Source organism: Triticum urartu, chromosome 6A, assembly GCF_056163025.1.
Source record: "Triticum urartu cultivar PI428250 chromosome 6A, HENAU_Tu73, whole genome shotgun sequence".
NCBI lineage: Eukaryota > Viridiplantae > Streptophyta > Magnoliopsida > Poales > Poaceae > Triticum > Triticum urartu.
Window position 1 is genome coordinate 427,420,518 of NC_141878.1, and position 26,089 is coordinate 427,446,606.

A 26,089-nucleotide genomic window follows, 5' to 3' on the forward strand; every position below is an offset into this window, starting at 1 on the left:
ACCTTTTCGCATATACTATCCCTAGTGCTACTGCTGCTGCATACTCAAAACGGAGGGAGTACTTTGCAAGCATAGGCCTACGTGTCCCGAGTTCAGCTGCATGCCTGCATGCACAGCACAGACCAGGTCCCGAGTTCAGTACGTCTTCGGCAAATTTGACTATTTTGACCTGTGGACGAAATCAATTCACAAAATGAACTGCCCGTGAAACTATTTCACATCACTGACCCTTTTGTGTAGCGCCCGCCACGCAGGCGCCACACCCTACGGTGCAGTGCCCAGCTCGGGGGCGTTGCACGCCAGTCCACCGTGGCAGTCCTTGGGCCCGCACCCAGCAGTGCAGCGCCTCCTAGCTAGGCGCCACACATGTAATGTGCAGCGCCTAGCGTTCGGGCGCTGCACTGTGACTTATCCAGCGGCTGGGCCCCCCTCCCCCACTCCCCCACCCCACACACCCCAACCCGAGCTTTGCCCCCTCTCCCACTCTCTCCCCCTCTCAAATCCTCTCCCAAAACTTGCAAATTTGAAGAATTTGTCCGTGGATTTCGAAGTCATACCCTCCCTCAAGGTAATCTTCTCCGATCCCTTGTTTTGATCCAAGTAATGCTAGTTTGGGAAACCCTAGTTTTGTTTGGATCTAGAGATTTGCATGGAGATGTGAGATCTTTGTTTTCCAATTTCCTATGATTAGGCTTTGTTAGTATGTTAGGGTTATTCTTATGGGTGTTCTTATGTTGGTGCTAGGGTTATGGTTAGGGTTATTGTTAGGGTTATGGTTAGGGTTAGGGTTATGGTTAGGGTTAGGGTTATGGTTAGGGTTAGGGTTAGGGTTGTTGTTTGATATATATATATATATTAGGGTTTGTATTCCGTGTTAATCCTTAAATTAGTACTCATGGAAGCAATGTTACGATGTGTTGTTTGAATGCTTATAGGGATGGGAAGAACATGTGTGTTTGTTCATCATGGGGACAAAGACGCCTTCTTGAAAGGCAATATTGAACCGGATCCGGATGAGCTAGATATGTTGTTTGATAGTAGTCCTAGCTATGCGGAGCTCTTGCAACAAGTGAGGAAAGATTTGAATTGGATGGACCCTAGTGATATCGTTGAGTTGGAGGGAAGGCATAATGTAGGTTTTGGAATGCACATCCATTGGAAGACAATGCGTATCAACTCGGAGCAACGTTGGGTTGCATACAAGGAAACGATGGCTGATTCACTTGACAAGGCTCTTGAGTTATTTGCAACGAAGAAGGTTGATTCAAATTTGCATTTGGACTTGAACCGGAAACCCTCCCCTTTGGTTGCTAGTAGCCCCCCACCCTTGAAGCGAGATGAAATTGTTGAACCTCTTTTGACCCAAGAAGTGAGGCCAACATTGAGCCCGTTTACAAACAACCAAGATGAAGCTTTGCAAGAGGACAATGATGAGTATGCAGACGATGACAATGAAGTTGATCTCCATGACAACAATGTGGGTGATCTTGACAAATATCATTTGCAAGAGACAATGGACCATTCCATCCCTTTTTCCCGTGCATATGCATCGGATTCGGATGACGAAGGTCCCGATGAACAAGTTGATGAGGAGGGGTTCACGGTGAAGGAGGCCGAAGCTTTCGAGAAGGTATTCGGTCGGGATCACAAGACACCATTGTTCAAGGATGTTAGTCTCGCGGATGAAGCCGTTGTGGATGGTGGCAAATCTATATCTCTTGGGGTTAGGCCAAGCTCTCACCGTGATTTGGGAGACGACAAGAACCGGATTGGTAAAGGGTGTAAGTTCGAAACCTTCTTGGAATTGAAGATGTGGCTCGACAACTACTCGGTTACGCATTATCGTCCACACAAGGTGGTGCATTCGGACGTCAATGTGCGCTACACGGTTGCATGTGCATGTGAAGATGAAATATGTCCGTGGATTGTGCGTGCAAGACCATGGAAAGGAGGTCCCGCTTGGCACGTAGTGAGTTGTGTGCCAACTCACATGTGCCGAGGCAAAAGGGTGGATGGCAAGATTGTGTCCCAAGACCACAGACAACTCACGTCTGAGTTCATCGCTTACAGGCTCTCCAACTCAATATCCACACTTCCAACAATGAGCGTCCAACATGTCATTGACCTTGTGAAAGCCATCTTTCATTACAAGGTGAAGTACGGCAAGGCATGGAAGGTGAAGCAAGCCGCATTTAAGATGTTGTATGGTACTTGGGAGGAAGCATACAACCGAATCCCTAGGTTGTTGTTAGCCATGGCCGCCACAAACCTGGGCATGGTTCATGTTGTCGAGCCTCATGGGCACCAAACAACGGTTTATGAAGGAAAGAAAGTCCGAGTATTTGGCCGTGCATTTTGGGCGTTCGAGCAATGCGTGAGGGCTTTCGAACACTGTAGGCCGGTCATCTCCATTGATGGCACGTTCTTGACCGGACAATACAAGGGCACCTTGTTGGTTGCGATAGCAAGTGATGCCAATAACCGGGTGTTGCCATTGGCATTTGCTTTGGTTGAGGCGGAGAACAATGACAACTGGGAGTGGTTTATGCGTCTTTTGAGGATGAAGGTGTTACCCGCTCAAAGGAAAATTTGTGTCATATCGGATCGGCATGCAGGAATTCTTAACGCAGTGGAGATTGACATTCCCGGGCATGCTCCGTTGCACCATCGATGGTGCATGAGGCACTTTTGTTCGAACTTCTATAGGGCATGTGGCCTTAAGGAGTTGGCCGATGATCTTCAAGATTGTTGTCTTGCTTTCTCCGAGAAGCGGTTCACCACTTTGTTGAACAAATTGCTCGCACACAAAAAACTTGATCACGGGGGTCAAGATTTTATGAATAGGCACATTCCCCACCGGAACAAGTGGGCACGTGCTTTTGATGAAGATGGCCGAAGATACGGTCAAATGACAAGCAATATGGCCGAATGCTTCAATAGGGTGCTCAAAGGTGCACGTGGATTACCTGTGACGGCAATAGTTCAATACACATTTGACAAGATGAATGCGTACTTTCTAAAGTACTCAATGGAAACTGATGCACAGATAGCGGGTGAGAACCCGCGCAAGTACAAGTACAAGTTCCCACCCAAGGTTGATGAATGGTTAGAATTTCAATCACGAAAGGCGGACTCAGAAGAAGCTATATTATATGACAACGAAGAGTGGAAGTATGAAGTGAAAGAGCCAGGAGGAACCACAAACGATGGCCGGCAACATGGAGGTCGGGCTTTCAAGGTGTCGTTAACACAATGTGATTGCTCTTGCGGGAGGCCATTGTTGCTTCATCTCCCATGCTCACATTTGTATACCGCCGGTCGCGTTAGAAATGTGGACATCAATCACCCACGCACCATGAGGGAGTTGGAGTTCTCAATCATGACGGTCAAGAAAACATGGCAGCTTTCACCCATACTTTGACCAATCACAATGGCCGGAGTACCATGGAGTTCAACTATGGCCGGATCCGGAGTTGAAGGTTGTTAAACATGGTAGAGGTAAAACAAAGCGTTTTAGAGGCGACATGGACGGATAGGGCCATGGTGGCCGCTGCGAAGCGGGAAACGATCAATTCCAAGAGCCTCGTGAGAGCTCCCGTTGTGGGGAATGCAAAGGTCATGGCCACAACAAAAGAAAATGTACGAAACCAAGGAAAAGGTCCAAGAAAAATGATGCAAGCACTAGCCAACAAGGAGCTACACAAGGGAGCCAACCAAGTGGTAGCCAACAAGTGCCAAGCCAACCAAGAGGTAGCCAACAAGTGCGAAGGCAACAACGTGGTAGCCAACAAGTGCCAAGGCAACCAAGTGGGAGCCAACCTAGTGGTAGCCAACAAGTGCCAAGGCAACCAAGTGGGAGCCAACCTAGTGGTAGCCAACAAGTGCCTAGCCAACCAAGTGGGAGCCAACCTAGTGGTAGCCAACAAGTGCCTAGCCAACCAAGTGGTAGCCAACAAGTGCCAAGCCAACCAAGTGTTAGTCAAAGAGGATCTAGGCAACAAAGAGGTCGGCAACTAGGACTTACAAGAGGCCGTGGTGGTGGTAGTCTAGGCCGTGGTGGTGGTAGAGCTCGTGGTGGTGGTGTTGGCCGTGGTGATGGTCTTGGCCTTGGTGATGGACTTGGCCGTGGTGATGGACAAGGGCAAGGTCGTTATAGAGGAATGTTTGGATACCTCGATGGACCATTTCCGTATGTTGCTCACTAACTATAATGTTTCAAATGTTCTTGTTTTCCATATGTTATTTTTTTTCATATGTTCCATTTGTTTGTATTGTCTTTACTAACCATTATGTTTCACTCATTGTAGGTATGGCGGCTTCCCAACCCAACAAACCAACAATGAAGGAGGATGGCGAAGATGAGATGGCGGGATGGTGGGAGAAGGCTGCGAAGAAGCTTAGAGAGGAGGATGCAGCCAAGCTAAAGAAGAAAAAGGAAGAGGAGCTTAAGGAGAAGAGGAAGGAAGAAGAGAGAGCGTCAAATGCGATGCGCGCTAGGGAGCAAGCATTGGTGAGGAAATGTGAGGAGGCACAGAAGAAGCGTCAAAAGGATTTTGAAGAAGGAACCATGAAGCTTTGGGCAATTGCAGCTGAAAAAAAAGAGAGGGAGGAAAAGATATTCATGGAGAGGGTGGTTAAGGAGGCCCACCTCATAAGGAAAAGGGAGGAGGAAGAGGAAGAAGAGAAGAAGAAGAAGGGAAAGGGGCCTTGCTCTACGCAATAGAGCTATGTCATCTTCAACTTGCTTGTGGACGATAATCGTGTTATCCTCTAAACTATGCTCTTCGATTTGGTTGTGAACTACTATGTGTCATGAACTACTATCTCTCCTCTTCGATTTGGTTGTGATCTACTATGTGTCATGAAGTACTATGTATTATGAATTAGTATGTGTCGTGAAGTACTATGTGTCGTGAACTACTATGTGTCACAGTTCTTTGCTTGCTATGTGTCGTGAGCTACTATCTCTCCTCATCGGAATATGTGTGCGTGTGCCAAAAATTTGCTAAGTACAGGTGCAACGCCTAGCTACTGGGCGTTGCATTGCACAGTGTGGTGCCTCGGTGCTAGGCGCTGCATGGGCTGTAGCTTGCAAACAGAGTGTTTGCTCTCTGTTTAGCTCAGTCCATGTGTGCAACGCCTCAGCTCTAGGCGTCACACTGTATAGTGCAGCGCCTAGAGCTGAGGCGTTGCACACATGGATTGAGCTAAACAGAGAGCAAACACTCTGTTTGCAAGCTACAGCCCATGCAACGCCTAGAGCTGAGGCGTTGCACACATGGACTGAGCTAAACAGAGAGCAAACACTCTGTTTGCAAGCTACAGCCCATGCAGCGCCTAGCACCGAGGCGCCACACTGTGCAGTGCAACGCCTAGCTATTGGGCATTGCACTGTACAGTGTGGCGCCTCGGTGCTAGGCGCTGCAGTGGCTGTAGCTTGCAACCAGAGTGTTTGCTCTCTGGTTAGCTCAGTCCATGTGTGCAACGCCTTAGCTCTAGGCGTTGAACTATACAGTGTGACGCCTAGAGCCGAGGCGTTGCACACATGGACTGAGCTAACCAGAGAGCAAACACTCTGGTTGCAAGCTACAGCCACTGCAGCGCCTAGCACCGAGGCGCCACACTGTACAGTGCAACGCCCAGTAGCTAGGCGTTGCACTGTAGAGTGTGGCGCCTCGGTGCTAGGCGCTGCATGGGCTGTAGCTTGCAAACAGAATCATTATCAGGTAGAGATGAGGAAGGGAGAGGGGGACTTGGTGCACCCAGAGGGTGATTGTCATGGTTCAGAGTTCAATGTGGTTGAGCAGGGAGTTGAGGTCACCCTCGAGGATCCAGACCAGTTCAAACATGTCGAGACTGCCAATGTGAATGATCAAGATGAGGGCTTTAATGGTGAAGCTAATGAAGATCAAGTTCAACATTATTAAGACAACAAGTGCAACATAGAGGACCAAGTTCAACATTGCTAAGACGTCAACTCCAAGTTCAACATAACTAAGACATACAAAGAGGATCAAGTTCAACATAGAGCTACCACAAATAAAGGACTATGGTTGGTTCCTAAGAAGAGCTAGTTCCTTGAGCGCTTTTTGGCTGCTCCCCCCTCTTGCTGGCTAACTTCTTGACCTTCCTAGGAAGAGGAACACGCTCCCGCTCCGGCTCCGGTTCCTCCACGTCATCGACATCGTCATCCAAATAGTCATCCAAAGCCGCCATCCGCGAGGTGCCGACCGTCCTTTTGCCTCTTTCGGTGAAGTCTTCAGGTTTGTACTTGTTGATTCCCTTTCTAGGCTTTAGTATGTATGCAGACCTAACCTGGTACGCCCCCAAGGTCATATCATCATCAGCAACCTATGCATCAACAAAAGATATGGAAAGATCGTGTGTGAGGATATAGTTAGCAATGCATCAACAATTGGATATATATGCTCATGCCATACCTCTTGGGTGACCACACCCACATCCTCATCCTCCAAATGATCACCATGGCTCTGGCCCGAAGCGGGATCTGATGGTGTCGCTGACCTAGACCGTTCTGGTGATACATACTCGGGGTCATGACAACCAAAAAGGTTTGATAGCCGCCTTAACTTTTGGCCCTGGCGCTGCAACATGTACAAGTGAATGAGACATCGAACGTAGCAACACATGTTAAGTGCTAGTTTGAAGGAGATGTGAACCTTGATGAATGCTCGAAGTGCACCTTCTCCATTGCTTTTGCTAGCCGGGGTTGTTTCAAGAATAGTCTCGGTCTCATCAGCTGCTTTCTTGATCTGGGCACGCTATGAACAGAAATGGTATTAACGTGTTAGGCAAGCGAAGATGTGAATAGTGTGAATGAAAAGCAAAGAGGGAAAATACCACAAAGTTCATCATTGGAGCTGAAGGGATCACTGAGTTGCCTTTCCTGACTAATGCGTTGTACTGGTGTTGGGCTACCTCATCAAAAACAGTGTGTTCTTCCAAAATCTCCTCAGCATACGCCGGCTTGCATACCTCCACACGGGTACTTGCAAGAAACCATGTGAGATAGTTGTTGAACGCTACAGGGCAGTGCTCACGAAGCTGGACTCCTTTTCCAGCCCTAGCTTGCTCCACACTAAGCGCAAACTGTACGACATACTTTCTGTGATGCTTGGCCCAATCCTTAATCTTCCGCTGCCTTTTCCTATCCAACCTGCAAGTTAGAAACATAATATTAGTAGCATCGAAACCGCCGAGAAGCTGCTAAGTACTCAAGGTTAATTATATCTTATGCGTGTAGCAACTTGTCCATGTCCTCCCACTCCGGCGGATGTGCCTGGAACAAACCAAACTGACGGCGCACTCGATGTGGGAGGTGAAGCTCAACCGCCCAGTTGCATATGAGTGGGCACCGCATACGCCAGAGATCCCTATCCCTAGTGCACATCGGATTCAGCCTGAACTCTAAAGGGTTACCAAAACTATCTCCTGTTCCATACGGCTCCCATATCACCTGCAAAATGGGATAGAATGCAAAATTGATATCGAGTTGCAATAGAAGCATCATAATCACTTATGCCATGTCAATTCACCTGCTCAGGCGTGATCGCGTCAAGCTCACTCTGGTACAACTTGTACATGACCGAGGGATCATCTGTCGTCTCATTTATCACATCCCACTTGTAAGCCCAAGTGGGTAGCCGTAGTAGGTCGCCTTTGTCGTCCCAATCATCGTACTTCACCTTCTTCGGACGTCCAACCGGCAAACGCTCCCAGCTCCATATGGAAGTGCGAGCAAACAACCACCAATACCTCCAGATGACCTACAACAGGCTTCGTCCAACTGCACATAAAAGAGAACATGGTTCAATTAAGAGCAAGATTGCATTCATAATGTAGCAATGAAGTGAAAAAGAAACAACTTCATACCTGTCTATACAAGTAAGCCAGTGTCGCCGAACCCCAACTCCATTTGCTATCGAAGACGGTCAACGCCTTCAGCCACATCCATGGAGCATTCTTGCCTGTGCCATCAGCAAACATAGTCCTGGATATCACATACCACATGTAGACACGAGCATATATCTTGACCGTGTCCTCATCAGCTTCCGGTGGGCAAGTACCAAAGTGCTCAGTAATCCACGTGAAAGTAGCACCGGCTGCGACTCTTTCCTTCTTCTTGTTTTCTGCTGCTGGTTCCGGAGGCTCCGGAGGAGCCATACCGATAAGGGCATGCATCTGCGCGCGCCATCGGAGTCGGTGCTCATACATAGAGGATTCCCATCGATAGGAAGACCGGTGATCATAGCAATATCCTGGAGCGTCACTGTCATCTCCCCGGTCCGTAGATGGAAACTATGTGTCTCTGGCCGCCAATGATCAATAAGCGCGGTGAGTGCTGGAGCATTGTTGGGTGGCGTCGACCGTCTGACCATATGAATGAAAGGGAGAAGTCCTGTCTCCCTTACATACGGTGTGTATCGCTCATCATAGCGCATCCACCCAAGGGTGACCCCGTGAGAACGAAGCTTCAAAGGTGCAAGCGCCTACAAACAAACAATTCATAACATTACATATGGGGCATTTGTGTTTGAAATAAATATGAAATTCATAAAACAGGCCACTTTCATTATTACCCGCTGCTCCACCGCCATAGCGTACGACCGGTGTTGTTTGTCCCAGTGATCATCGAGAAGCCAAACCATCCTAACAATTTTGAAAGAAAGCTTTCTTGTCAACACGATTATCTTTTCAATACAAATAAACTAAAGTACGCCTAATAGATGCAAAATACAAAGCATATGTATCCAAACCATTCTTGCCAATACAAATGTAATTTCAATAAACTAAACTAAGCCTACCTCATGCAAGATTCAATACAAATATCTTTTCCATATAAATAAAATGTCAACCTATGTATCCAAACTATATAAATAACATGTCAACCTATGTATCCAAACCACATTCTAGTCTAACAAGGGTTCCCCAAATCTAATACATGCAAGATTCAAACAAAAATTCCCTAAATCTAATACACACAAGATTCAAACAAGGGTTCCTCAAATCTCCGAAATAGCATACATTCTATGGATAGAAAGAAGGGGATCGGAGAAAAGTACCTTCTAGGATGGATTGGTGAAGGAATCCACGGGCCAAATCGTCAGATTTGAAGATTTTTTAAGAGGGGATTGAGAGGGGGAGAGGAGGAAGCCGCCGGCCGCCTGTTCTGTAACTCCTCTGGAACGAATGGGTGGGGTGGGGGGGGGCAGCGGGCGGCTGACATCTAAGTCACAGTGCAGCGCCTGCGGGCCGGGCGCTGCACATTACGGTGCAGCGCCTAGCTCTGAGGCGCTGCACTGTTGGGTGCGGGCCCAGGGACTGCCACGGTGGACTGAGGTGCAACGCCCCCGAGCTAGGCGCTGCACCGTAGGGTGTGGCACCTGCGTGGCGGGCGCTACACAAAAGGGTCAGTGCTGTGAAATAGTTTCACGGGCAGTTCATTTTGTGAATTGATTTCGTCCACAGGTCAAAATAGTCAAAATTGCCTACGTCTTCATGCACCGATCAGCTGCGTTGCTCGTACAGTCGGATGGCCTAACGGAGTCATGGTGCTGGAAGATGGAGCGGGGTGGAGGTGTTCTGTTGGCAACGACCGCTTCAGCATGGTGGAAGACGGCTACAGCGGGAGACGGTGCGATCCGGCAGAAGACGGTGCAGCGCTGGCGGCCGCTATGCGAAAGAAGACGGCATGATCCGGAAGGGAGACGATGCGATATGGGCGACAACTGCTGTCGGTTATGATCCAGAATAGGTGGGCATTGATGCGATTATGACTCTGTGCGGGGAAAGAGATGCGGCTGCAATGTGTGATTAATTGGATCGCTGATTGGTTGGTTGCCGATTTTGATTGATTGCCGACGTGAGGTGTGACGAAGGAGCAGGAGCGGAACGTGTGGAAGCAAAACGGAAACCTTATTCTTCTTTTACCGCCTGGGCCGTGTATGGCAGTGAATCCTATATAATAAAAACTAGTAAAACGCCGTGCGTTGTTACGGGCTATACTATATATACATAAATCAGATAAATTATTGATATTGAATCTTATTTCTCTCTCATACACCAACCCAACCTCAAGGTCGACGGCAGGTTCCCGCGATCTAGTGTAGCAACATAAAAACTCCACCCCATGACACACCCTTATGTTTTCCTGTCGGACCCTCCCCTTCCCCTCGGTTTTCGCCGTAGTGAGACATTTCTCGCTGGAGCCCTCTCCTTTATAATGGGATGACGCCCACCTCACCTTCGCCATCTCGGCCTCTCTCCTTCACACCATATTTCCCCACGAAGGGATTGCATTTAGACGTTGAAAAAAATCGATGGCGAGAGAGTCATGGAGGAGGGGTAGAGAACGAACCGGTGAAAGCCAAAAAAACCTGCGTATGATGTTCGCTCCGCCTGGGTCATAGAGGAGTCCCCCTGGTAGAGGAGTTTGGGGAGAAGAGGACGGCGACGCGAGGACACGTCGGGAGGATCGCAAGGAAGGCACGCTGGTTGAGGAGATCAGGGAGAAGAGGACGGCAGCGCGAGGACGTCGGGATTATCGCGAGGAGGGCATGCGATGGGAGGATTGCGTTCACATACACGTTAATGGGCCAGCCCAATGCTGTGATGTGATGATGTCAAAGGTGGGCGAAAGATAGGAGTGGTGGGATGAGATGGAGTGAGGCGAGACTACCAACTAAGACATTAGTAGTAGAGATTACTGAGAGTTGGTATAACATACATAATCCTTATGGAAAATGTTAGGCTGAATCTTTGAGTAAGTGAATCTATCTTGTAAACTCCATTGTAGACCATGCATACACATTATTCTCCAGAAGAACTGGTGCAGATTATTTGAAGGAGATTGATATCCCATAGACTATAGTCCTCGTGTAGTCTTGCATTGAAAAATATAGGTACGTAAGACAGTTAGCTTGAAATGAAATAAATAATTAAATGGAAAAGAGAAGAACTGAAATGAGGTAGAACTTCCAGTAGGGTCACATTTCATTACTCAGACTAACCAAAAGTTCCAGAACCGAGTTCTTGGAGCTCTTTGTCTTTGAAGTCATCATTCTTTATAATCTAAAACGTGAACATTTGGTTGGTAAAGAAGATTACGTGTTAAATATGACATGTTATAGCAAGCCTAATATCAGGACCACCTCTCATGGGCACAATCAACTCCTTAAAGCCTCTTTTTTATCAGATGCATAATGCAGATCACTTACCGAGGAAGATTTTAGCCTCTTCAACATAACAATCGGCATCCCTTGTCAAAGCTCACACCAAAATAACTGCACGTGTAATCATTCTACCCTTTGATTGATAGACTGAAAATAAGTACACAAAAGATAGGAGCTACTCACATTCAAGCTTCTGCCACAAGCTCGTTGATGGTCATGCCCCTTCAATATGTTCACACATAATGCGTCAAAAAATAGTATTCCTCCAACCAACCCGTACAGAATGCCTCAAATTGACATGATAAAACAAATCCAGATTGCATTATTCATTGAAATGATAAAAAATGAAAACATCTCAAACCAATATGTATGTAGAACCTGAAATTATATCTTATGTATCAAAACAACTATACAACCTTCCAAAAAGCGAAAGAGGGCCATACATAATACAATACTCCTTTCCAGTGCTTTACGGCACCCGCCTCCGAATGCATCCCTAGTCATCTCCATGGCCTATAGGAGGCGCTTCACCTACAACAGAATTTCGAGATAGGAATCCCTTCTTCACCTACAGCAAAATTTCGAGATCCCAACACTATCAGGCTAATACAAAGATCCATGAGAAGTGTGAACGCACCAACGTCTCCGGGTATGCATGGACCGTACGGGTAACTGATTTGGGAAACGTAGGCGGTGATGCTGGCATGGCCGACGACACATGATGCATCTATAGTGAGACCGGCGGCGGCCAGCAGCACCGTGGCGGCCCAATTCGATAAGCCCGGCGGTCGAGTACATGGAAGGCCAGTAGCCCACGCCCACGATGTTGGCAAAGTAGCTCGGGATGGCAGCGGCGAATCACTGGGTCACCCGTGTCAGTGACCTCGAGGTGCCGTTGGCGCGAAGGGGAGCATGTTTCCACTGTCGCAGATCTCCCATGCGACATCAATGGTCGACAGTATCGGTCTCTCTCGATGGACCGGATCTTCCCTATCGCGGTATTCGGGGGAGAGGGGGTAGGCAGTGCCAAACAGCGGAGGGAGAGGCTTGACCTGGTAGGTTCTTGAGCGGTTTGACAGTTCTTTTTTTTCAAGGATAGCTGAATGCCCTTGCGTTGCTATGGGACATCCAAGATATATATATTGATCAGTAGGTTATTAATTCTACTTCACAAACTTCGACAATGCATGCACATTTTAATTTTCGATCAAAAAACAAAGGTAACAAACTCCTATAACAGTGGATAAAATACAAGAAATCAGTCTAACTGAAAATACCACGTCTACCTTAGAACGTCTATAATATCAATTAAGAAGTCTGCTACAAAACTTACTAACAGGTGGAAAATGGGCAGCTAGTATCTCTCCAACAAACAAATCATACCATACAAAATAGATTGCCTGCAGTCAATAAAACAGTAGTAGGGCATTTGAACAAAAAAATACATAGGGGAAATGGAACATGTCGTTTCGAAGATTACATTAATCCTGTCAATGTTAACCACAATACTGAAGATAGGCCACAATGGCCACATGACCATCTGCACTGTACTGATAACGGAACTGCGTGTCTTCTTTGCTATCATTATAGATTAACATATTTAATTGTTTCAGCACAAAGGTTCCATAATGTCAGGGTAAATTCAAGAATCTTCACACGCACTTAATAGACCATGTAATAGCATGTTGAAAACTATGCAGGAAAAGCATGGTTCCGAGATACTTAAGTCTTGAGGTCAGTCCAGTCTTACCATGAAAATGAAAAGACCATATGATGTCTGGTGCAGCTCCCTATTCATCAGTAGAAAATCCTTTGATTTATTTACATGAAGATTCTTATTGGGCATGGCTGCATCAATCCGAGTATATATATCTGGATGATTGATTCCACACATGTGGAGCAGATATTGGAGATTAGTAAGATTCTAGCTTATTCCAAACTTTATTTATTTTTATCCTAGTTCTAGACTTCTAATGTCTGTGAAGAAGAAAATCTTTACCGGAACACAAAATGGCAACAATAAGAAAAAGTTATCACCGGAGCAATGCAGTTAAGAGTTCCGGATACCTTTCAGAAATAAGTGACATATATTAGCATATTTTATCAGAACAATTCAATCTGCAAATTAGCAAACATGGACATTCCAGTGCATAGTAGTACAAAAAAGGTGAAAAACAAGTGAACTGTGACACAATGTAACAGCTGAATCAACAAGGACATGTTAGAATGCGAACATATTGGAGATGAGAATTCCATTGACCTCTTGTTGGATTCTTCAAATCAGATCACTAATGGCGCTTCCAGCAGCGAGGCTTCCCCACGGCAAGGCATCTTTCTGGCTATTGTAGCTCTGGAGGATTATGCCATCGGTAGATAATCTACCAGGACCTAAGGCTTCTCCATCCGGCCACGGCTGCAGCCGCATCCACATCGCCGTGGATGCTTCGCCATATCTGCCTGGACGAGCGCAGACTCTTCATCACCAACCTCTTGTTTAGCCACGATGCCACAGTGGCCACCAGGCGGCTTGAAGCCACAAACGACATGCTTGAGCACACATCGCAATGTTGGGGGCCACACCCGACAGCGACACCATGCAACGCGTCATGGCGGCGTTCATGGAGGCGTTGGCGCGATGCTAGCTCCCGGCATGGGCTGGCCTATGCAGGGCACTGCTCCTACCCCGTGCGGCGCCCACGTCACCATCTCACCCTATACCATGCAATCAAATTGGCAGATAGAGTGCAAAATAATGGAACAAAATTGACAGAAAGATGAACAATGTGCAAGTAGCAACCTCAAAATACGAGGACTACTCGTTTTGAAGTTTCAGAAGAGTTGATTTCAGAAAACTTCAATTGAACGCAAGGCCGAGCAGCAATGTACCCGGATCAGCAGCCTGATTTTTAGATGGTGTAGCTGGCAAATCTTCAAATCTAGTCCGCAAGAAGGAAATCAAGAGCAGATCATGAAGTTAATATACAGAGCTTCCAGAAATCACACATTCACCTACATCCAAAATGAAGCCTCCACCTGCCAAATGTCCCAAATGCAGTATGTAAGGCAGCGGAATGGATGATCAAATCATAAAACACAATCTAGTATTTACCAGCGATTCAGTATCCTGCATGTCAGACTGGATCTCAGAGAGCCTCTGCTTCATCTTGTCTTCTTAGAGATCACCATGTAAGACGAAACCAACAACAACAAATAGAAATAGGCACGGGAAGAGAGGGTGGCGATCTTGGCGAAGACCTCGCAGTCGCAGAGTCGCAGTACTGGCGCTCGTAGCCCTGGAACACCTCGCTGCTTACGCTTGCTCCTCTTGATCGCCTTTCATGACATGTATTAAAGATAAATGGTAGCTAACCAGACCTGGCCGCTGCCACCGCCGAGAGGAGGTTGAGTAGTCAGCCGTTTGCGTAGGTGAAAGCTTCTATGTACGTCCTTGATCCATCGCCCGCCGTCCAGGATTGACCCATACACATGAGACAATACTGGGCGCGCATCGAAGCAGACTTCATGGCTATGTCCCGGATCCACCGCCCTCTGTCCTGCTTGACCCATCCACAGGAATCAACACCGGACGCACCGGCTCGTCGTCGATGCCGACGAGCTGTTTCATTGCAAGGTCAAGGGGGACCGCGGAAGGGCCACACTGGTGCCTGTGCTACGCGCTACTCGCTAGCGGCGTCAACTGGGAAGGGGCGGCTAGGGTTTGAACAGGGAGGAGGAGACATGACTTGCGTGGATTTTTCGTTTCTTGCGTGCGTGGGTATGACGGTTTTGCTGGTTCTTTCGCCGGATCGCATGAGGATGGGACCACGTAATTAAGAAGAACGAATCACGTTTGGGGTGGAACGTACGCAGGGAAAACCAACAGCGCACGGGAGGGAGGCTCGACGAAGGGTTCGATGACGTAAGACGGGAAATGGAATGCTGCGTTTCTTTTAGTTATTGTTAATAATTATTTTAATTATTATTATTATTATTATTAGAGAATTAGAGATTAGAGATAGAGATTAGAGATTATTTGTTTCCTGAAAATCTATTATTTGTTTCCTAAAGCAAATTGCATTAATGAGAGAGATCCGTTGATTTGGCTAAGGTAGGAAAGAATCTATTATTTGTTTGCTAAAGAAAAATGCATTAATGGGAGAGATCCGTTGATTTGGCTAAGGTAGGAAAAAATCTATTATTTGTTTCCTAAAGCAAATTGCATTAATGAGAAAGATTCATTGATTTGGCTAAGGTAGGAAAGAATCTATTATTTGTTTGCTAAAGCAAATTGCATTAATGGGAGAGATCCGTTAATTTGGCTAAGGTAGGAAAGAATCTATTATTTGTTTCCTAAAGAAAATTGCATTAATGAGAGAGATTCGTTGATTTGGCTAAGGTAGGAAAGTTAGATCCGTGAACTTTTGTCATTAGGAAAGTGTTGAAAATAAACCGTACCGGACTACCAACTCCTCCAATAGATTTTTTTCGCTGGTTAATTTTCGTAGTTTTTTCTCGCTGGATTGTCTTGGGTGCGATTGGAGGTTAGGCCCTGGAATGCGTGAGGGCGGGTGGGGGCTTCGGTACGCGGTTTTTTCGGTTTGTGGCGGCTCAGTGTGAGGTGGGATGAGGTACCAAAAAAACATGGAAGGTGGGACGAAAAAAAACCTGGAAGCGAGACTACCAACTGCTCCATTAGAAGTAGAGATGAAATATCCCAACTTCCCTATGATTGATGATTGCATTTTTATTTGACATGGATCTGTCGAGGCTACACAAAAGTGCATGAAGGATTTGTTTTTTTAATAATGGGAAGGAGAAAATCAAATGGTATGGGATTATGAGAGGAAATAAAACCGGACGAAAATAAAACCGGAGTACCAGGTTACCAACTGCTTCATTAAGAATCTCTACTTCTAATGGACGAGTTGGTTGAATAGTCCTCCCACTTTCGTCTGGTTTATTTTCGTCTCACCTCCCACCACCACTCCCACGTTAATTTTTTCTTCTTCACACTTAAAACCGAATCGTGTCTGATACTCCTTCCATTTATTCGTGCTTGCTTTGGCAGGTGTCGATTTAATTCAATCATGTAAATATTTGGTAATTAAGAATTCAAAAATAATACCATATACAGGAGATCACCTTCCAAACAAATCACCTCCCTCTCCGATTTATTTCTCCCACCAATCTCCTTCCATACTTAGCTCCGCTCGGAAAAAAATACAACCGTCGAAACCACCGATCTCTTTCCTACTTAGCTCCACCTTCGCTCCCTCCCACACACTTTTACGTAGCACAAGAAATCCTCTCGCACGATCCTCGCAATAACTACAGAATATATCCTTCCCCAATTATCGCTTTCCTTGCCCGAGCGAGATCGTGGTCCCTTCTCCCCTCCTCCCTCCCACAGCTCGCTCAGGTTTTCTTCCGCTACACCTATCCTCTTCCGGCCTCTTCCTGGAGCCCTCGGCTTCGTGCTCGTAGGAATCGGAGGCGGTGACGCTCGACGTTGTCACGTCGAGGCTGGATCTAGGGGACAGGCAGGCGGCGCTCGTCACGGGAAGAGGAGCATGTAACTCATGGAGTCAAAGCTTGTGTGGGGCCGTTTGGCGACGCTCGACCGCGGCAGGGAGGCGAGGACGCGTGAACGCATATGTGCCTGCTCGCCGAGCGTCGTGACGTTGACGGGCTGGGGCTTGATGTCGAGGCCCTCCGCTTCCTACACCTCTTCGTGTCGATGGCCATAGGCACACACCGGTACTAGAAACACGATGGCCAGAGGTATACCGTTACTGGAAACACAATCCTGAATCTCTTCCGTGTATATTCCCAAGGGTGTGTGTTTAGTTGTTTACCTCGTATCTTATCTTTGTCTATAGTCACCAATAGGATTAGAAGTCTGACTGCGCAGAATCTGTATTAAACAGTACATGCCCTTATTATTTCTAACATAAAATCTTGTTTTGTTGACAATAAGCAACCACCTAATTTTAGGAAGTACCGTGTGGTGGCAAAAAAAACTGATATTCAAGACTTCGTTTTCTAAGATGATGATCCAAAATGCATAGAAACATGGGTAGAGATGGGAAATTGTGAAAGCGATGGGAACTATCTGGTACGAACAGTGTCATCATCTTATAATGCTTCATCTATGTACACCATAATGATGCATCTTACGTATCTATCTATTGTATCTGAAACCTTAATGCAATTAACTGTTGATTTTGCCCTACAACAGGAATACAGGATTGAGCGATCTAGCAGATACTTATGAACTTCTGAAGCTCGGTTGTTCAGATTATCATGGATGAGATGATAAGGAAGCGCCTGATATAGTAAGTGTCGATCTTCCGGTCTTGGCATTTTTAGATTCCTTGAGGTAGCTCAACAAATTTGCTGCAATGCTTTGTAGGATCATTTTGCAGATTTTACTGAAATGGTACCTGGTTTGAATTTGGTTATTTGCTCTATTTGTTTATTTATTTTCCTAGGAACAATCTGCTGTTACAAGCTTTGCTCTTAATTTTGATGTAAATCTTATGTTACCAGGTCCGCCATGACATGAATGCACCGTTGTCCCACTATTTCGTTACACCGCAGTACTCATATTTTACTAGCAATCAGCTAATCAGTGACTGCAGTGACGTTCCCATCATCATGGCTCTGCAAATAGGTGTCCGTGTAATTAAATTAAACATGGTGCTAAATTCTTCGAAAGATGATACTGATATTCTCCATCGAAGTACTGAATATGACTTCCATGGATAGTACTCATATTTATGCCTACCAATCTTTGTAAGTGTGGAACCTATATAATTCTCTTCGTATAAAATACTACTCCATCCATCTCAAAATACTAAAGTTGAACTCAACCAGCAATACTTATTTTGGGATGAATTGAGTACTATTTTGGGAAAGGCATCTAGCTGAGTTTTAATAAAACTCTTCAGATTTGTATGTTGAGATTGTCTTCAGCAAATAATATTTCTATGAGATGTAGATTAACGACAACTAACAAGGACTGCCATGATTAGAGCTACGATTTTGCCCCATGTTTTAGTATGCATTCTTGCAAGCAACAAAGGTAAGGACATTGGCATCATGTAGTTTCGGGTAGTGCATGGTTCTATTTAATTAGTTTTTTCACAAAATGGCTAATGGTGCTGGTTGATTAAATGTGTATGTGCATTGAACAAATTGGTCAGAACTGACAACATCATTAAATTCAGAAATTCTGATACAAATAAAGAAGGAGAACAAATGAGCTTTGTATGAATGAGAAAAGTGAGAATGAGCTTCGTATGAATGATGCATGACAAAGTTATCGTATTTACATGCCTGAGTACAGTATATCCTATACACAATATTGTATAGTTCAATGTTAAGTAAGTAAATATACATTTGACACCAACATGTTTGGAAATCCCAAGTCAATCTATTATTTTATAACTACAAAAATTGGTGATTACATGAAAGCATATATAATAAATTTAATTCATTTATCGAACATTTTCTGAACGGGATGTGGCTGCACCGAGATGGCCTGAGCAGGGGAGCACGACGACAATGCTGACACTCTCTCATTTGATTTCAGATTACTGTGCTCACTCCTATCTCTCGCTTGCTTGCAGGCTTTCAAAATTGAAGTTGGGTCGCCAAATTGAGGCCAAGGCCCATGTTGTTCTGCATTTTTACAGATGGTCTTCTGTGATCAAATTGGCGTCTCAATGTAAGGACTGAAGTGATATAGTTATCTTGTTTCAGTTGTTTGCTTTTGCTTATTGATAGAGATAATTATTCCCTATTCAGTAGAGATGCTGTCCAATGAGAGAGTGTCCATGGCGATTTTATCCCGTCCACCCAGCAGTATGAAACGAGCACACACATATGTGTTCTATTCCATCCACCTAAGTTTATGAATCGATCTTTCTTCAAGATATTTATGGAATTTCACCGGTTTCTATGATTTAGTGTTGTGTTGTCAATGTCATCAGGCTCTGGATGATTAGCATTCCACCAACTATATTCCATATATATATATGTATTCTTCAGTTCAATAAGGATGCTGATATGATGATTGAGGAAATGAAGCTTAGAGTTGTCTACACATTGCCCAGTGGAAGCTCAGACAACAACGGAGTTACATCTTTGGCATACAGGAGCTTCAGGAACTTCAGGCAGGGCATTATGATTTCTCGGTGAGATTGGCTAGCTTTATGTTCTATGTAGGAAACATATGTTTTGCTAATAAATTTGTAGTGCAAAGGCTAACTATATCTGCACAAGAGCCGAACCCGAAGAAGTTGAGGGCCCATGCAGCGATTTCAGAACCTAGGGAAAACTAGACTGGCTGGTCTTCAAGAAATAAAGGGCAACAGTAAAAAATTATCCATTTATATTGAATTAGGAACAATCTTCTAGCACACACATATGGTTTGACATTTTGACATTTATATGGATAGAAACATGAGCAGACGCCTACGACCAGACGCCATCGCTTCACACGGTCGCCTTTCGGCCATAAGATTCACTGGCGGGGTACTTGGAGCAGGGAGCCACGGATAGAAACTGACACACCTTATATGCATTATGCGGAACAATCGGTACTACTTGTTTTAGGAGTATGGTTCAAAAATTTGGTACCGACAATGGTTAGGTTCCAACGATTCAGTAACCCTTATTTATATGCAGGATAAATTCAGTAGGAAAAGTAATCAACAGAATCTGGGTACAATAAAATGGAAACAAATTACTTCTAGCCCGAACATTAAATTCCAGCATAATTCTTTTGTGTCACTATGTGTGTCTGGGTGTAACATATGCAACTTTGAAGGTGACACTGGCGAGGCATTACTATATCTTTACAAGCTTCCACTTTGTGTTATTTTGTTTGTTCTGGAGATTCATAAATATTTCTATTTTCCGCTTCAGTATTCACTGAAAGGCTGGACTACGTTTACCTTTTGTTCTTTAAAATGGTAGTGTTTGTAATTCGTTTCCCGACATTTTGTGCATCTTCTCGATTCTGGTGGATTGAACTCATGTAAGCTAGCTTTGTAACATTTGGCTGCACGTATAAACTGATCTTAACACATCCGTTTGGACTTTTGATTTTATTTTGTCCTCGTAATTTGCAGATTCACATTTTTCCCACCTTTTTGTTTGTTAGTAAAATACTTTAGAACTTATATACTAGCAATAGAATATTAGGACAAACTTTGGGTGGCACTAGGTGCAGCAAAAAATGGTGCCATGGCAGCGGAATTGGACTGACGCTACAGTTCCCACTTTTAAAGGTTCGGTTGACCTTTTCCATGTCATTTATCTTGTGATTGTAGCCCATTTCTTTTGTAAGTGATCAACATTAATACTTGGTTTTGTTACTCAAGGATGTTGGACACTGGTTAAGTATTACAGGAGGATTATGTTGGCTTAGTTTGCTACAATTTATGCCCGTTAAGAGAATAGTGGATATAGTATCTATGTAGTGCATTTTTAGTAATGTAGAAGCTTCTAAATTATTGACTGTGAGTATCTCACACAAACTTATCTACTTTTTCTATGCTTTGTGATTCTATCGTGCCCTATCTTTAGAAGTCACTCTGATTCAGTTAATTCAATGCCCAGCAATATCATCAATTCAACAAGCAGTTACTCGAAATTCCATCACCCCAAATGGCATAGGATACCTCGGGCGTCCAACTTCTGGCATAAGTTTTTGTGCATTCAAAAATTTAGGAACCTGAACCACAAGGGCAAATGGAAAGCACCTTTGATCGGTAATCCAGGTAACCTCAGCTTCCCCACTACTATACATCCAGACTTCTGCCCGTTTATCTCTTCTGCTAAACTATAATATAGTGAAGCATCAAAGCTCATACGATTTTTCCCTTGTTTGTGCAGAGTACATGGATGATTCTTACACCTATGCTTTTGATAGGCTGATGCACATTGGCGTTGAGCCAAGGTAGGTTAGTGCTTCACAAGGACCAGCTCTAAGCATGACTTATGCAGATATGGGAAAGAAGCCTAGGTAGGCCTCCTTTCTGAAGAAAAAATATATATGGGAAAGAAGACTAGATGAAAAATCTTGGGGAAGACTTTGGTGAAGAAGAACAAGGTGAATTTTATCTGTTCAACAAAATCAAGTTTGTTCCTGCACTTTGATGTTATGAATCACTGTGTAGTAAGCAGGAGTGCTTCTCAATCAATATTTTATATGTTTGTTAGAAATTGAAGAAACAAATATCTATCTGGCAGTCTATAATGGGTTTTGAGGCTGGTTCATTGCTACACATATAGTGGAGAGCTTCCTAAAAATTGGAGGGGACTTGTTGTAGCCTTATAATGTATTATCTCGGGTATTACATTTCTCATTCCATTTGCCAACATTTTGAATGAGTTTAAATGTTAGCACTCTTAGACAATTGACAATGTTTATTCAAAAGATTATACTGCAGTTCTATGTGAGTTTCTCATCATAATTTTTTAAATTTCAAATCAGATACAAGTGCAACAAAATATAGACATGACAAGCTACTGAGCTCTCACATTTGAATGCTAATGTTCCTTTGTAGACATCGGTTTATTACCATGGTGCTAGCATTAGGTTCAACCTTCTAAACTTTTTTTTTGCTTTTCTTTGTTATTTCGTGTCTTCTTGCGGTCTATTTTCTATTATATAAAAAGTAGTATTTTTTCCATTTAGCTTCTTCATGGTCAACAGGATTCACTAATAGCATGGGCTGGAATTCGTATTGGCTTTGTACAGAGGAATAGCAGTTTCATATTTCTCATACTTGCTTTCCTGGCTCATAGTTTCACCGATTTACAGTAGCAGGCTTCCAGCTATCTTATGGTTCTATATTTTGTGCATTATTTATCTCTCATGCATAAGAAATTACGCTATACAGAAAGTTGACTTTCAAGAAACAATTATTCCATTTATTCCAGAAAGTTGCAGTTTGCTTAGGAAACATACAATTCTTGTTGTAAGTAATAGTACTACTGTAACAACTTTTTCGTATTTTTAATTTATATTGGGTGTTGTCATGGTAAGAGACACTTTTGTATTGTGCATATATTTCTTGCTATTTGTTTTCCATCTTGTTGAAGTTGGTAAAATATTTAGACGTCACCTACCCGAGTTTCTGAATGAATGTTGAAGTTTTGTTTGTTGATCTGATAATATGCTAGCCTAGCATCGAACATATTAAAAAATACCACTGAAATTAATGTATTGTGTAATCATGTACATATGTTTGCCTATTCTCTTGTTAGGTGGCATCAACTAAAGCAAGGCTTGGTTTATAAAATGGATGCAAAGCAATTAACATGTTGAATTTACATGGGAGGAGGGGGTGCACTATATCCTCCATATGACTTTATTCACCAGTTGCTATGTATATTCCTGTTTCCTTTGGCAAGAAATGTATATTCACAGAACTCCTTAATTTGAAAACCATCATGTTGTTATATCTTGACACCTGTGCTTGTGATATAATTCTTGTGTATTCTGAAGTTAAAACACACACAGTACAAACGCCGATGTTTACAAACAGGTACACACACTCATCCTTATGAACGCATACATGCACACTCTACCCATATGAGCACCTCCAAGATACTGAGCCAGTTGGTCTTGAGATTATCGACAAAAACATCGCCCACATGACAATCGTCACTGTTTTCAAATGTATGTGACAATGAGAGAATATTAATGTGAGGTGTTTATTGAATTCATGCTCCAGCCAACTCATCAAAAAATCTGAACTGATGAAGCGAGATGGACAATATATTTCAACTAAATGTAATGCACTATCACGTTTAGGCTTATTTAGTGCTTAGATGTGTGATCGATGTAGAACGTAGAATCTTCTATTTTAATATTGTGTTGGTGGGGTCTTGAACTCAAAAGACCTCTTGGCTTGGATACCATATTGATTCATGCTTCAGCCAACTTATTCAAAAGTTTGAACTAATGAAGAGAGATGGGCAATATATTTCAACTAAATGTAATGTACTATCATCCGTTGATGGAAAGGATATGAACAATGAAAGAGAAGAGAGATGACTATGTGATAGCAAGGTCGGAGGTGAGGTCCAAGGTTTGTCAGAAAATAGGAGGCAGATAGGGAGAATTAACATTTTTTTTATTTTTTTTGCGGGAGAATGCACATGATGTCACGTCTTATTGCGATGGTGAATATGGAGGAAATGGAAAGGAACGAGATATGAAATGTTACCTTATGTCTTCCCACAATCTTGGTATATATCTAAAAGTATATATTACCTGTATATGTAGAAAAGTTGAGGAACAACATCTTCGTGGAGAAGATAAAAGATGGCCACAACTTATACTCTTGGACTCATCTATATTTTTCTTGTGCCCGTAGCAACGCACGGGCATTCTACTAATAGAGATTAAGAATAGAGATTTGGATAAAAAAATTGATGTGCTGATTTCTGGGATTAAAAGTTCAGGGTCTAAATTAGTTTTCGTCCATAAGTTTAAGGTTTGTTTTGGACTTTTTCCGCTTAAAAGTGTTGAGCGAACGACATTTGCGGATGTTTCCGGTGAACCGCGTTGGGAAGGCCTGAGGAAGTGAGGTGCGTTCGGAGCTCGGTGGCATCTGTTGCAGCCGTGCAGCAAAGGGCTGGTAATCTGGTGGTACTATTTGCGCGGTGGCCTGGCCGTGAGCATGAATGCCATGCATTGTCCCGACCCGGAGTAGATAAACGGGAAAGGTTGCTTGTCCCGGTAAACTGAACTCAACAAGACAACAAGACGAAGCAATACATCTGTTTGGGGAAATGCTAGGATAAGGTGTATATTGACGAAATCGCACGAAACAGGCCTATTGCCACCTGCTGTCCCTCTATAGCCCTTGGCTGGACCTGCATGCAATCGACCTAACCAAACCGCCCCCAAGCTCTGCAGCTAATTCCCTTGACGAATTCCTTCTTCAACTCCGCTAATTGCCTCACTCATTGGACAGTGGAGGCCAAGCTGGCAGCTTGACCCACTTTAAGGTAAGGTAAGAAGAAACACACGGAGAATGAATGGAAATAGATAATGCGTGTGCGCAATCAGTGGCTTGTGGCGCACAAATGATCGGATGACAACACGCCCGGTCGTACACGGGGCATGCCATACCTTAAGCCTTAAATCCCGGCGGAAGAGCTTTACACCGGTACCGCCGCCCATTCCATGTGCGTCATTTACTTGCGTTCCCTTCCAGCTTAACTCCCTCCATATCCCTCGCCTCTGCACTTCGCCTTGCAGCACCGTTCCGTCGTTGCCTTCTTCCCCACATCATCATCGTCGCCCCTCCACAGACGCCGGGAGACCGACTCGGCGATGGATCCTCCGCCCGCTCAGTCCATGTCTGCGACCGACGACCTGCACGACAAGAGCCTCGACGGATGGTACGTGTGTGTGCTAACTAGATTTGATTGGCCGCTCGACTGACTTCCGTGTTATTCTTGCACCGCTCGGCCCTGTCCGCTCCCGATTGATTGATTGGCCGTGCTTAATTTGCGGTTGGTTTGCAGCTGTTCTTGCTGCTACGACTGCTGCTCCAGCATCCTGGACTTCCTGTGCTGCGCTTGATGCTGCTGCTCCTCCTCCTGCCGTTCCCACGGCTTACGGCGGAAGCGCGCGGAGATACCTGACTTATTTCGGAGTACTAATATAGTCATTGGGTGATATATTTTATATAGCCTGTATGTAATAAGGAGATTTATGGATCAAGTGCTGTAATGTGTTGACTTATCTTCCGCTAAAGTAGTCGTGCAATTTGGTCTGGGAAATTTACCCAAATTCTGTTTTGCGTATGCCGGATTGCTTATCTAAAAGCTAGCTACTCCGGAGCACAAGTTATCATTAATCAGCGAGACGAACTCACCAGGCACCAGCACCAGCGACGACAACGAACGGCGCATCATGGTTCATGGCACCGACAAGACACCCAAACATCCGTGTGTTGCTGGGCTGTGTGCGTGTGTTTATATTAACTCTGCGACTAAAGCGTCTCCCATCCAAAACACAACGAGGGCTCTTTCATTCACAGAATTATAAAAATGAAGGAATGAAAAAAAAAACAAAGAATTAAAATGTCATGTCCATTCAAATCTTACAAGATTTGAGTTTGTTTCATTACATAACAGAACAAAGAATTCTTCCAAGATGTTGACGTGAATGTTAGATCTCCTATGATATGTGATATAAATGATTCCTTAGTAAACAAATTACGAGTCAATCATATGAATCGATCGAGCAACGTAAGAAAAATTCATAAGGATTATAATCCTCCAAAAATATCTATTAATTCCTTTGAATCAAAGGGCTTTGAGTTGGCTATTCAACACCATCAAATTGGGCCATCATGATCGGCTAATAGAGATTCTTTTTTTCGAGGGTTCCGGGGGGGGGGGGGGGGGGGGTTCCCACCTGAATCTTTCTATTTTAGCGGGGCCAAAACCCTCCCAAAAGAGCAGCCAAAAAGAACATTGGGAGATCCGGGTGATCACAACACAACGACTTACAGTGGTGCAAGGTGCGCCTTGCGCCAAAGAGAGAGGGGGTGGGGGTGTTACTGGGGCATAACAAGCACGCGCAGTCATGCTATTGTGAGCTGCGTTGGGATTTTCCCCGAAGTGGAAGGGTGCAACAATATAGTAGCTAATAAGTATTTTCCTCAGTGATAATCAAAGGTTATCGAACTAATAGGAGAATCAAACAAACCCTAGTGAACAACACATGCAGACACAAAAGCAAATACTTGCACCCAACATGAGCAAAAGGGTTGTCAATCCCCTTGAACTTGTTACTTACAAGGATCAAATCTTGTATAGGTAGATAGATAAATTGCAAATCAAAATAAAGAAGAGTAAAA

General features: G+C 44.3%; 1 protein-coding gene, 1 long non-coding RNA gene and 1 other non-coding gene across 3 annotated transcripts; all 3 read left to right on the plus strand.

Moving 5' to 3' along the window:
- The first annotated feature begins 925 nt into the window (after positions 1-925).
- Positions 926-4,723, plus strand: LOC147965529 (uncharacterized). Its single transcript, XM_087530495.1, has 3 exons — positions 926-2,566; positions 3,047-3,224; positions 4,308-4,723. The coding sequence occupies exons 1-3, from the start codon at positions 926-928 to the stop codon at positions 4,721-4,723; spliced, it is 2,235 nt and encodes a 744-aa protein (XP_087386621.1).
- Positions 4,724-16,560: 11,837 nt separating this feature from the next.
- On the plus strand, positions 16,561-17,823 carry LOC147965530 (uncharacterized). The gene is made up of 3 exons (XR_015607492.1): positions 16,561-17,307; positions 17,431-17,527; positions 17,742-17,823. It is a non-coding gene; the product is annotated as an uncharacterized LOC147965530 (long non-coding RNA).
- A 6,319-nt stretch (positions 17,824-24,142) lies between these two features.
- On the plus strand, positions 24,143-25,017 carry LOC125512116 (uncharacterized). The gene is made up of 2 exons (XR_015607493.1): positions 24,143-24,620; positions 24,747-25,017. It is a non-coding gene; the product is annotated as an uncharacterized LOC125512116 (transcript).
- The last annotated feature ends 1,072 nt before the right edge of the window (positions 25,018-26,089 follow it).